The sequence below is a fragment of the Rhincodon typus genome, chromosome 19 (assembly GCF_021869965.1).
Source record: "Rhincodon typus isolate 14 chromosome 19, sRhiTyp1.1, whole genome shotgun sequence".
NCBI lineage: Eukaryota > Metazoa > Chordata > Chondrichthyes > Orectolobiformes > Rhincodontidae > Rhincodon > Rhincodon typus.
Genome location: NC_063350.1, coordinates 8,227,919 through 8,241,714, shown reverse-complemented (window position 1 = coordinate 8,241,714; position 13,796 = coordinate 8,227,919). Strand labels below are relative to the sequence as shown.

Genomic DNA, 13,796 nt, shown 5'->3' with positions numbered 1-13,796 from the left:
GACGGTTCATTCCTCAACCACTCACTGCGTGAAAGTCGTTTTCCTCATCACACTTGCTTTTTTTTAACCAATTACCTTAAATCTCTGCCCTTCTGTTATTGGTCCTTCTACCAGTGGGAACAGCATCTCTATGATTACTGTATGGGATTAGAATAGTTATGTGGTTATTTTTTACTGTTGCAGATTCAATAGCCTTGTGCTGTGCTGTAGGCCTCTAAGAAGCTATGATTCTACGACTTTGTCCAGATCCCTCATTATTTTGAAAACTTCGATCAGATTTCCTCTCTTCTCCAAGGATAACAGCCCCAACTTGGGGCGGCATGGTGGCTCAGTGGTTAGCACTGCTGCCTCACAGCGCTAGGGAGCCAGGTTCAATTTCAGCCTCAGGTGACTGTCTGTGTACAGTTTGCACATTCTCCCCGTGTCTGAGTGGGTTTGCTTTAGTTTTCTGTCACTGTCCAAAGACACACTGGTTAGATGGATTAGCCATACTGAATTGTCTGTAGTGTCCAGGGATGTGCGGGCTGGGTGAGTTAGCCATGGGAAATGCAAGGTTATGGGGATTGCTCTTTGGAGGGTCAGTGCAGACTCTATGTGCCAAATAACCCCTTTCTTTACTGTAGGGACTCTCTGAACTTCTCCAGTTAATCTACATAACTGATATAGTTTGTAACATTGTGAGCTCAAACCTGACTGCAGAAAGTTGCACATTAAAAAGTAGGCTGATATTCCAAGGTAGTACTTGAGATGTTGTCTTTTAGTTGAGGTGGAAAATGCAGCACCGCTGAGATGAGTGTAAAAAAAATCCCCAAAACTGTACCGGAGAAGAGAAGCGGAGCTCCCCCTCAGTCTACATCACTGGGGAAAAATCACATTTGCTGGCTCTTATCACCTTGTTGGTTGCGTGATCATACTGTGCAGAAACTAATTGTCACCTTTCCCTGTAGTACAAGAGTATCTAAGTTTTGAATTTTTTTTTTGCCTATGAAGTGCATGGATGTCCTGAGGTGGTGAGCGACCCAATATACCTACCAAATGAAGTTTTCAAACCCCTTCAAATATCAGTGGGTCCTTATAGCTATGTTAAGGAGAGTACCCAAATTTTGCATGCACTAGAAGCTGCATATATTATACATAAGGCTCTGTTCTTTGCTGACAGAATGAACATGTACACACTGTGCCTGTTTCAACTCGAGAAAACAGCTGGTTGCTCCTCGGTGCAATGCCATGGCCAATCAGAGCCAAGCTGCCTGGTTTAAATTTAAATAAAACTTGGCAATTAACTGCCAGTCATCATATCACTGGTGCATTCTCCATGGCAATGCCTGTACCAATCAGGGTCTTCTCGTCAACATCAGCACTCTATTGCCATACGTATAAAATGTTGTTTGCCTTGAATTGGTACTCTTGTGAGTCGTTCTGATGAGTGCAAGATGAAAAGTTTCAACAAAAATGTGTCTTTCTTTGGTAATGTTCAAATTTTAAATGTTTGTTTCAATGCATGAGTCTTTATGAATGAAATGGCAATGGTAGAAGTGGGAATGTTGTAGGGAGTTGCACACTGCCCCTTGGCCACTTTCTCATCAGGTTCCAGTTGGCAGCCAGAGTAAAACACTGAATGTTGTGTGCCATGTTTAACAAGTGAGGTGAGTGTGGATCCCAGGGAGGGGACAGAGTCAGATGCAAGGGTGGGATGCTGAAGGGGCTTATATTGTTTTTTTAAGTCCATAAGAAACAGGAACAGGAGCAGGCCATTTAGCCCCTTGAACCTGTGCTACCATCCAAAAGGATGGCTGACCTGACACTCCTTATGTCCACTTTCCTGCCCTGAAGGAGGGGGGAGTTTTAACCTGGGCCTCTTCATTCAAAGGTATCAACACTACAACAGCCTCCTTGAGATAGGATTGCCATAGGCTGCTCTCTCATTACAGAGAGTTGACTGGTGGTGGCTTAACCTGAGGGTCAGCACATCTCAGGTGAGCGGAGAGGTTGAGAAGGAAGGTCCTGCAAGCTAACATTAGCTGGCATAGGAATTGAACTCACACTATTGGCATCACTCTGCATCACAAACTAGCTATTCAGCTAACCAACCCCCTTCCCTAGTGCTAAGTTTACTTTTCATTTCTTTCTTGTTTGCTTATTCCCGAAGGTTAAATCCTTGAGCCGTTGTTAGCTTCAGGTGGCTCTGAACTGAATTTAAATGATTTATTTATCAACCTGAGCCTGCTGCTAACGGGCAGGATTTTCACATTGGGCCCTACCTGTCTCCCATTGGAGACAGTTTTCCCAATGCTGGCAATTGAATGCAGTACACTGTGTACCTGCCCGATTCTTGTTACCTTCTCTGGTCAACTCTACTAAATCCAGTCCAGTAAAATGAATGTATAAATCCTCTGATTTCTTGCCGATGTTATTTGAGGGTTAAGATCAGGACCCTGAAGATAACTCCACTGCTTCTCTTTGAATGGGACTGGGCAATCTTTTACATGCACCTGCAAGGGCAGTTGGGAAACTCTGTTTGAAATCTTATCTGAAAGGTGGCATGTCCAGCAATTTAGCACATCCTCAGTACCACACCAGAATGTCAGAGTAGATTATTTTCTCATGTCTCTGGTCGTTGAATTCCAAACAGCACCACTTTAAGAGAACACCTGGGCCAGGGGCAAAAATAATCACAAGATCACACTTTACCGAGAAACGTCTTTTCTACAGTGTGGAAAAGCAGCAGGTCAGGCACTGACCTACATTGGAACAGATTCCAAGAATGCTGACTTTAGAATCATATGTTTGCCAATGATATATTTATTGTCTGGTGTAACAAGTATAACTTTAACTGGTTCTTATCTAGTTAGATAGTGGATTGACTCACACAACAAAGTAACCAAGGAACTGGAAAAGAAACATGTCCAATCAGAACATGCAGTGGTGTAGTGGCTGTGCTACCAGGACTGGTAATTCCAATGAACTGTGAGTTCAATCCTCACCTAAGCACCATTGAGAATTTGGTCTTTCAAATGCCAGAAATTAATACAAGTGAGTGCAAAGCTGTCTGATTGTCTTAAAAAGCCCCTGGATCTCTAATGTCTGTACCCTGTATGAGCTTTCTGTGATGCTACATAAACAGGGCTGATAGTTAACTGCCTGAATAAACCACTCATTCCGTCAAACTGCTACAACAAAAACTACGAGTGGTTAAAAATTGGAGCAACTTTCAGATCTGAGGTTGTTCACTGTTGAATGTCTGATATGTTAAAAAGTGACTATTGAATCATATCATAGAATGCTTAAAGCACAAAAGGAGGCCAGTCAGTCTGCTGCATCTATGCTGTCTCTCAAGAGCAATTTACCTATTCCCTCTCATCTGCCTTTTCCTTTTAGACCTAAAGCTTTTTCGTCTTTGGATAGGGGGCCAGTTCTCTTTCTCTAATGGATCCTGCCTCCATCACATTCTCAGGAAGTGCATTCCAGACCCTAGCCACTCACTGTGCAGAATAGCCATGATGTGTTGACGCTTTACTCACACAGTCTAATACTTTTCAGATCACCTGCAGGGACTTAATATTTGGCACTCCTCTCACACCATTTGTATGATCTTTTGATCTCTCTGCCCTTGATCTCTCTCTGCCCATAAATTCTGTATTCTGTGTGCTTCTCTCTCACTTCACCTGATGAAGGGGCTACGCTCCTATAGCTTGTGATTTCAAATAAACCTGTTGGGCTATAACCTGGTATCGAGTGACTTCTGACTTTGCACAGAATAGATATTCCTCTCATCATCTTTGCTTCTTCTGCCATTGACCTTAAATCACTGTCCTCTCATTCTCAATCCTGTCACCAAAGGGAGTTGATGGCTCAGTGGTATTATCATGGGCTGTTAATCCAGAGACCTAGGTACTATCAGAGGGATCTGGGTTCAAATCCTGCCAAAGCAGAGGGTGGAATTTGAATTCAATAAACTTCTGTAATTAAGAGTTTAATGATGACCATGAATCAATGGCTGTGGAAAAACCCATCTGAAGCCCTTTAGGGAAGGAAATAGCTGGCCTACATGTGACTCCAGGCCCACAGCAATGTGGTTGACTCTTAACTGCTCACTAGGCATTTAGGATGGGCAAAAAATTACTACCCCAATCAGTGATGCCCACATCCACTGAATGTAAAAAAAAAATTGGAAGTATGGAATGTAGAAATTGCTCTTGAGCTACATTTTTCTTTCCCCATTGAGAGTAAACTGGGAAATGAGAACTGATGACTGTCGATGGTGATATATGAAGCAGTGGAGACTGAAGGCAACATACAAAAATGATTTTAAGGATAAAATATGTGTTGGTTCAAGGCCATACTCTAGAGATGTGAGCACAGGAACCAGTCTGACATTCTGGCGCATTATGGAGGGAGTACCATACTATTAGTAGGTGCTGATTTTCACTTGAGGTAATAATCAAGGCCCTGTCTGGCCTGTTAGCTGGATGTACTCAGTGTCCTGGCCAGTATTCTTCCCTCAATAAACATTAATGAGCAGATAATTTGTCTTGGAACCATAGAAGATTTATGGCACAGAAAGAGGCCATTTGATCAATAATGTTTGCGTCAGTCATGATCTCAGTACTGCTGATGAGGGCTTACTGTCCACAAATTGGTTGTGACATTTCCTGCAAGAGCGACTGCATTTCAGAAATAAAACACATACTTGGCTATAAAGTCCTTGATTGTAAAGGGTGGCTAAGTGAGAGCTATTAAATATTCAGCTCTGCGATGCATCTTGTAAATCAACCCATCCAACCCGACTCTCCCCTCCGCCATCCTACATCTGTTGTCCATTTAGCCTGACATCAGTAAGAGCAGAACTATTACTAGAGTAGCTAAAAAAAATCATAATATGACCAGGTAGCGAGGACTTACAAAAGGGAAATTGTATTTGAAAATTGTATCTGGTTTTCCATAATGTGAAAAATAGTGTACGTAAGGGGTAATTGGTTGATGTGTGGTTAGACTGCACCTGGAGTACTGTTCACAGCCCTGGGTCTCTTTATCTCAGGAAGGATATTATTATCACAGAGGGAGTTCAACAAGGGTTCACCAAACCTGTTCCTGGAATGACAGGGCTGTTCTATGAAGAGAGATTGGATAAACTGGGCCTGTGTTCTCTAGAGTTTCGAAGAATGAGAGGTGACCTTATTAAAGCTGACAAAATATTTAAAGGGGTGGACAAGGTAGATATTTTCCCTGGTTGGAGAGGCGAGAACCAAGGCACACAATTTCAATGAAAGAGAGAAGCCACTTAAGTTCAAGATTAGCACTCTCTTCCCTCACAGGGTTTTAAATCTTTGGAAGTTTTTGAGTGTAGGTTGGCAAATTTCCAAATACCGATGATGTAAAGGGGTGCAGGAATAACATAAGAAAAAGGCATTGAACCAGATGATAGGCTTTGATCGAAGTGAATAGTGGAGCAGGTTCGATGGGCTGAATGGTCTATTCCTACATTTCTAACCTGTTTAGATTTTCCAAAAGCATTCAGAAAAGATCAGCGATATACGAGAATGGCATAATTAGTGGACAGAAACCAGATGAAGCAATGAAAAGGAAATTGTTGGGTTCAAAGGCTGTAATAGTCAGGTACTGCAAGGACCAATGTTTGGAGGTCCATCCAAATTAAGTGCAGGGATTTGAGTGTTATATGTCTGGGTTTGCTGTTGATACTCTGCTAAGTAGGATAGTAAGCTGCATCAGGACACAGAGATGCTGAAAAGCGAAATAAACAAATCACGTGAGTAAACAAGTTTGTGTTGGGTGGAAAATAATTTGTGGTAGTGTGAAGTTATTCACTTGTGTAGAAAAAAACAGAAACACAGGCTATTTTTAAAATTCTGAGAGACTGGGAAGTGATGGTATTCAGAGGGATTTGGAAATGCACAAAGTTAACTTGCAGGTAGAGCAAACAATTAGGAAAACAAATGGCTACATCAGCCTTTTATTACAAAGAGCTTAGAGTATCAAATTAAACACACTTAACTACAATTATATACACTCCACACCAGCAGTGCTGTTTGGAAGGAGGTGGCAGCAGTGTGCTAATGTCACTACGTTTGCAATAAGGTTAGGGTTAGGGCTCCAATACAGTTCGCAGCTGCCAGGTTAGTTATCTGGGAACATGAGCTCAAATTCCACTGTAGCATATGATGAAATTGCATTCAAGAACACCACAAACATAAAGGAAAAGAATTGCTCGCCTGGTAATAATTAGCTTACAGTAACCTACCAAGTTCAGTAAGGGAAGGAAACCTGCTATCCTTACTTGCTCTGGGCCACATATGACTCCACAGTGATTCTTATCTGTCCCTTGCGCATTAGGGTTTTACAACAAATGCTAATGAGACCCACATCGATGTAATAATTTTAAAAAATTGGCTTCCTTACCTGAGGACAGACATAATTGGCTTGGAAAGAGTTCAAAGAAGGCTCCCTGGTGAATGATTCCTGGGATGAAGCGCTTGTCCAATGATGTGAGGTTGAAGATAGGGCTATAATTTAGAAGATGTGATCTCATTGTATTATAAAATTTATAAGAGGCTTGACAGAACATAGGCTACGAAGCTGTTTCCCCAAATACAGAGTCTAGAACTAGAGGTCACACAATTGTGATAAGAGATTGGATATTTAGGGTGAAGCTGAAGAGAAATTTGTTCAGTCACAGAAAGAGCTGTGATTATTTGGACTCAAAGGAATCAAGTGAAATAGGGAAATGGAATCAAGCTAAAAGATCAGTCATGATCTCATCCAATGGCAGAACAAGCTTGAAGGACCAAGTTGCGCTCCTATTTCTTATGTTCTTGTGGTACCATCTCGCAGTGTCAGCTTCTTGCCACTAGAGGCCCATATTGACCAGTGGAAACAACACTGCATCTGGTTCAGTGTTTTTCATGAAGAGTTGTGATAGCATCAGCAAGTACACTGCACAGGACAGAAAGCATTTAAACTAAGATTTCTGTGACTTAATGGAAAGCAGATCCCAGACATTAGCCCTGTTCTTTGCATTGCACAGACATTGGAACTGATGGAGCTGAAACCTGGAAATTTAAATCGTGCTAGGAATGCACTGAAACCCATGTGAATTAAGGCATTGACAGACTGAGGGAGCCCAGTAAAGCAGACTTTAGTTTGAACAGAGGTCCTAATCTTAAACTTGTAGGCAGGCCAGTAGAATCACAGAGTGAAATGAGTTTAATAATACTTGAAATAAAAGTGAAAGCTTTAATCACACCTTCAAACTCAGTTGCTGCTGGGGCTGGTTTGAGGTGTCATGGGTTCAAATCCTTCACACAAAGACATAGAACTTTCTCCTCAAAACCAAGCATTGGGATCTTGGGCATTAACTGATGCTGTCATGAATGACATTGGTAAGGGCTTCAAGGGATGTGACAGGGAAATGGAGTTGACAAAAGTCCCAACCACAATCTATTTGCATGACAGGGCATAATCAAGGAAATTATTGACCCCTTACTGGGCTGTTTTTTCTGCATAACTCTGGGTAAACTGAAATTATTTTTTCTTCAGGTTCCCTCTTCTTGCTGACGTTCGGGTGTAAAGTTGTGTCAGTCACTTCCACTGTAAGCACGCAGTATTTTTTTTACTGTGGGCTTCGTTGTTAACTAAAGGATGATGCTCGGGAAAGTCCCAGTCTTTTCCAAAGTATGTGCCCATGAATCCGCTTCATCAGTCAGGGTAGCGCCATGGATGTGTTATACCTCTCATTGGTGTTTGTCTTCAGAGATATTGTCTTCTTATTAGGATCATCTGATTCTTCCACTTTTGTGGACTGTACTCACTGAGAGTGTGGTGCCCCTGCCAGCAGTAGAGCTGAGGCCCACACTTAGTTTAGCTCGTCAGGTGGGATGAAGTGCCAGGGTGGGCCCACTGGTGTGCATTACTAGTCGCGCAGAGGCATAAGTGAGAGTTGACAACACTGTGGAAAGTCAATGTGCCTTAGCCCCATTCACAAGCAAAGTGACCAGCTGGTGCTGACTACTGAAATGTAGCCCTGTCACAGAATTCCACCCAGCCTCCCACCCCGTACACTGTAAAATGACTTCCCTGCTTGTCTGTTGGTGGTAATTAGGCGCTAGATAATCATTTCGGCCTGACGGGCTCACACGCAGTGTTCCCATTCCGTTGTGACCATTCCTGACTACGCTTCAACGTGGCTAAGTCAGCAGCACTCTCATCACCTGAGTTCAAAAGGTTTTGATTCAAGACCCCACCCCAGAGAATTCAGCTGAGGATCTTGTCTGACATTCCCAGTTTCGTGGCATTGAGGCAGATGCCTTCCTTCAGAAGAGACTTTAAAGCGAGGCCCACTATGTTTGGAAAATGAATCCATCTCCCTATTTCGAGGAAGAGCAGTGGAACGCTTTCCTTTTGCTGTGCTGCAACATGTATCTGCCTGTCAGAATAACTAAAAGAGATAGTCTGTTCATTGTTTTGCTGTTATTTGTGGGAGTTTACTGTGTGCAAATTGGCTGCCAGGTTGCCTATACTACAATACTTCTGAGCACTCCCTTGGCTTGGATGTTCTGAGGTTGTGAAACAGAGGGTGTTGGAAGTGCAAATCTATTTCCTTAGAGGATTAGCATTTATTTTGAACTGCATGTGGACACAGATGAGTGGTGGACCCAATACTGATAACTGATGTAAACATTTTAATATTAATTACTTAATTTCCATAATTAAAACATTCTTTACACAGATAACAGAAAATGGCAAAAGATTTTAATAATTTAACCAAATATACAGTTATAAATCTCTGAAAATAAATCTATGACAAATATTTACATTAATGCACTACCATTAACTCATATTCTGTCCATCTACACAGACTACAATGACTTTAATATCTCTCAATGCAGGGTGAAGACAAGAGGGGAAGTTTCAGTTCCCCAACCGTATCCAGCTGATGCATGTTAACCCTTTGATGACTGAACGTTGCTATCAATATCAAGAGAATAGAAATTGCATTGAGGCACCTCTGAGTGGAATGTGTCACATGGAAGAAAGTTTAATTCTATTGCACTTTCTGTAATATTCCAGACCAAATGTTTTGCACTCAGGCTTTATGGATGGTATGCATATTGTAAAGATGGAGAATTGCAAACATATTGAGGAACCTGAGAGTGAAACAAGCTGTATGGAAAGAAAAAATTGAATTTTACTGCACTTGTTTAATATTCAATTTGAAGTATTTTTTATAAATAGATTTTGGAATAAAGTATACAGGACACTGCTAGCTAAGGTCCATCATCATATCAGTCAGGATTCACCAGGCAAATATCTGGACTCAGGGCCATCAGTCTGCTTAGTTGGATGGGTGGCTAGTTTGAATTGCATAGTGATGCTAACAGCCCAGGTTCAGTTCCCACAGTGGCTGAGATTACCATAAAGTTTTCACCTTCAAATCAAACCACCACCAGTTGTGTGTGTCTCTCTATGTGCCCTCTGGGGCTGTGCTGACATTATCAGAGCATAGGAGGTTAAATTATTTTAATAGGTTACATAAACTTGGCTTGCATTCCTATAAAGATAGAAAGGTAATCTGAGAAGCTATTTTCTTTGGTGAGGAAGCAAGAACAAGGAGCTAGACCATTCAGGAGTGAAACCAGGAGACATCTCCTCACAGAAATGGCAATAGAAATGTGGAATTCTTTCCCCTAAAAGGCTGTGGATGCTGGTACAGTTAGAGTTTTCAAAACTGAGTGAGATTTTTTTGGTAGTAGGTGCAACTAGTGACATGCAGCAAAGACGGGTAAATGGTTTTGAGGTACATATTAACCAGGATACATCTGAATGGCAGAGCAGAATTAAGTGGTATTCCTGTTCCACTGCTTCTAGAGAGCATGAGACATTGTATTTACAGGATGGAAGAATTCACTCCCTCACAGTAACGCAGCTATAAAACTCCCTGAGTTGGGCGATTGTTTAAGGAGCTGATCAGAATGCAGATTGAATAGCACTTGGTTTTAGCACCCAGTCAACACAATTTAAGACTCTCCATTATTTTCAGAATTACAGGATTCACAGAATATTACATATTCACAGTGTATTAATTTTCGAAGAGGCAGTTGGAATACTTCAGCTGCCAAAGGGTTAAACGAATCATGCAATCAGCCTGGACACAGCCAATGAAAGAAATGTTCCAAATGCACCTCTCAATACTCTGACAGCACCTCCCCGCTTGTTTCCCCCTCCAAACATGCGTCTTCGTAAACAACTGTTGGAATAATACAATCAGAATATCAACACCAATGTTAATAGATTCTACGCACTGTTCCCCATTTACTTGTGCATCTTGCCTCTTTGTCCTCAAACATTTTAACCAAATCGAATTAGATACACAAGGCAGTGATGCCACAATGCTCAGTTACTAGTCTGTACTCTCTTGTTTCACAAAACAAAGTAGAAGTCAAAATTAATAAAGAATAGTGCTGGACTGTGCAGATATGATGTTGCCCAAGCCAAGAGGTCAGAGGTTCACGGTGATTTATGGTTATACCCACCCATCCTGGTTATAGATATACAGTCAAGATCACCCCCCTCACCCTGCTGCCCAACTATCCTCACTGAGAATGGCTTTAACTCCCCCAACCATAGACCAAGATCATCCCCCCACTCTCCTCACTGAGAATGTTTTCAACCCCCACTCTCCTCACTGAGAATGGTTTCACCCCTCCACCACAGACCAAGATCACCCCCACCACTCTCCTCACTGAGAATGGTTTCACCCACCCACCCCACCATAGACCAAGATCATCCCCCCACTCTCCTCACTGAAAATGGCTTCACCCACCCACCAAAGACCAAGGTCACCCCACCCCCACCACTCTCTTCACTGAGAATGGTTTCACCCACGCCCCCACCCCATCATAGACCCAGACCATTCCCCCCCACACTCCTCAGTTAGAATGGTTAAACCCCATTGGCCCTGCACCCAGAATGTAACCTGGAGGCACCTGCATGGAAATGTCATATCTGATTGGAGGTCAATTTGTGATGGCAACAGCTTTAAATGACCTGATTGGATGATTTTTTTAAAATTTAAAGGTTGAGGACCCCCACTCCAAACATGCCACCAGGTCAAGATTGTACACAATCTCAGACCACACTTTATGTGACAGTGAAAGTGACTTCATCCTCCCACTCCCCACCCCTCCCCCTACACACCCACAACAATCTATTCTCCTTAACTGACAATCCCCTTCCCCAACCCAGGGCATAAATATAAGTGGCCTAACACAATGACACTAGAATGAATGTGAAAATAATTCATAGTTTCCTATTCAACTGAGAGATGCCAACCTTAGTGGATAGCTAATGTTCATATTACACTCGAGAACACAATACTCTCGCTTTCTAAAAGCCCAGAGGCTTTCGCTGGAAGTGAACAGGTGTGTATTAAAACCCCTGATCCCCACCCACCCACTTCCCCCTTTATCCAAGATCTTGTTTCCCTCTTCCCCCACACCAATCCCTTCAGGGATTGACTGGGGAGAGAAAGAGAAGGCGGCTTCTCGCTAGGACCCAGCAGAGCCTCTCCATCGCCCAGACAAGGTGTCACTGGAGCTGGCAAATCGAAAGGCTTCTCCACGCTTTACACACTATCAAGGCAGCTTTGAGCTTGGCTTCAGACACGACACGCATGTTATCTCAAACCTGGATCCCCAGGAGACGCTCAGGGTTCAAAGCAGACGTTCAGGCTAATATTTTCAAAGCTGTCCTCGCATCAGTTTGAACTTGCTCAGTGAGAGATGCATGTCATTTCAGTCTCTCTCCCTAGTCCGGCTGTATCCTGAGTATTTCACCTTAATTTATTGTCCATTGAAATCCCCACACACAAAAACAAAACTAATTTTGAAATCCTGCTGCTAAAGCCAGGCCGGTGCCTGTATCCCTGGACAAATATCTCCTTTCTCGACTAATCCAGATCAATATTCAAACCCAATTAAGGACAGCTTTTTTTTCGTATTTATAAAAACTATCCAAACGCGACGGTTTGGCTTAAGTTACAATACCCTGATCACGGCACAAACTCTTTCAAATGTTATTGCCAAACGGATACATCAATTAAATTGTACAGTTAAAAAGATACCTGCTTTACTTACTTTGGGACAGGAGTACAATTTTTAAATCATTTGACTTTCCTCTTTAAAATAAAAACCTCAATAAAAAGGGCGCTACAGTAATTGCAAACAATTTTGAAAAATCCAAGTTGATACTGTTGGTTTAAATCTCGGCTTTGCTGTATATTTATTTTGGGAGGAAGGAAAAGGAATATTTAAAAAAAAAAGAAACGTTTTAAAAAAAGGTCCCTATTTTAATAAGTAAATACTAGGTCAGACACACTAGATACCAGCCAGTCTCCTGAAATCATTTCGGTTACTTCGGGAGTGCAATAATCTGGGAATTCGAAATGGGATGCGGAGTTCGTATGCAAGATTTCCATATCTTTATCCAGGGATAGTGAGTCCAAGGGGCCAAGCGCCAGATTTTCAAAGTTAGCGCTGGAGATAATGTCGAGAATCTCATCTTCTAGTTCCTCGTCTGAAGAGCAGGAGGCGAGGGACCTGGTGGAAGAGGGAGAGGAAGACCGCAAGTCCCCGAGAGGATGGGTTAGTCCTGCATCTTCAGGGGAGCGCGGCTCCTCGGGGCTCAGGTCTACAATGGGCTTAGCGCCCGGCGGCTCTGGATCCGGGGCTAACTCATAGTCTTCGTCTTGTCCGCTGGCATCTTCTTCATAGGAAGAGCAGCTGCCCTGCCGCCCTGGCTCCCGCCTTCTGGGATCTTCCTGTGCCTCCTGCCGGTCATCTTCAGCGGTCTCGGCTTTGGGTCCAGCCCTCTTGGTTTTCCAAACGCCCTTGTCTCTGGAGCGGCCTCTCCCTCTCTGCGCTTTGTTGCTGAGGTTCTTCCTGACCGAAGCCACTTTCCTGCTGAGCATTTTGGCGATGGCCCCGCTCTTGCCCTTCTTCCTGGGCCGGTACTTGTAATCCGGGTAGTCGGCCATGTGTTTGAGCCTCAGGCGCTCGGCTTCTTTGATGAACGGGATCTTCTCGGTGTCCGCCAGGGCTTTCCAGCGTTTCCCCAAGCGCTTGGAGATCTCGGCGTTGTGCATATCCGGGGATTGCTCCATGATCTTCCGCCTCTCGATCTGTGACCACACCATGAACGCGTTCATGGGCCGCTTGATGTGACCACTGGGGGTTTTACACCAGCCCGGCTCGTTTCTCAGGCTCTCCCCATCGCTGGAGTCTTCAGTTACCATCCTTGGAAGTTTGAGACAGACAGAGAGACGGGGTGGGGAAGTGGAATTAATAGGGAACCAGTGGAAGGGATAGGACTTTTTGACTGAGAGAAGCTGTTGCCCCTTTCCTCCTGTGAACAGGAGAGTAGAACTGTAGGGTTCCCGTCCCCCTAGCACGCTACAACCCCATGCGCTCCTGCCCACTTCTGAGTTGTAGCTTTTCCTGTGTGTATAAATTCTCTCTGTCTCTCTCTGTCTTCACACACCCTGCAAATCCCACCCAGCCGCCGCTGGTATTGGCTGCTGGCCGCACTCACAATCCGCCCATTCACCAATCACCCGAACCCATTAATACAACAACCGGGGCTGGCCAGAAAAAAATACACCTTTGATGTCAATCGATGGGTTTTTTTTGTTTTGCAAGGCACCAAACGTATTTCACATCAGTTCAAAGAAAGAATGTTTCTCTCTCAGCCTCTCTCCCCGCCTTTCTTTAAAAAAATCTACAGAC

At 43.3% G+C, this 13,796-nt stretch overlaps 1 protein-coding gene across 1 annotated transcript; it reads right to left on the bottom strand.

The window, feature by feature from the left end:
• Positions 1-11,495: 11,495 nt before the first annotated feature.
• sox12 (SRY-box transcription factor 12) lies at positions 11,496-13,497 on the bottom strand. The gene has a single exon (XM_020521641.2). The coding sequence runs from the start codon at positions 13,304-13,306 to the stop codon at positions 12,362-12,364; it is 945 nt and encodes a 314-aa protein (XP_020377230.1). The 5' UTR covers positions 13,307-13,497; the 3' UTR covers positions 11,496-12,361.
• Between the last annotated feature and the right edge of the window lie 299 nt (positions 13,498-13,796).

Coding starts and splice junctions, on each gene's coding strand:
- sox12 (XM_020521641.2), bottom strand. CDS start 13,306: ATGGTAACTGAAGACTCCAGCGATGGGGAGAGCCTGAGAAACGAGCCG.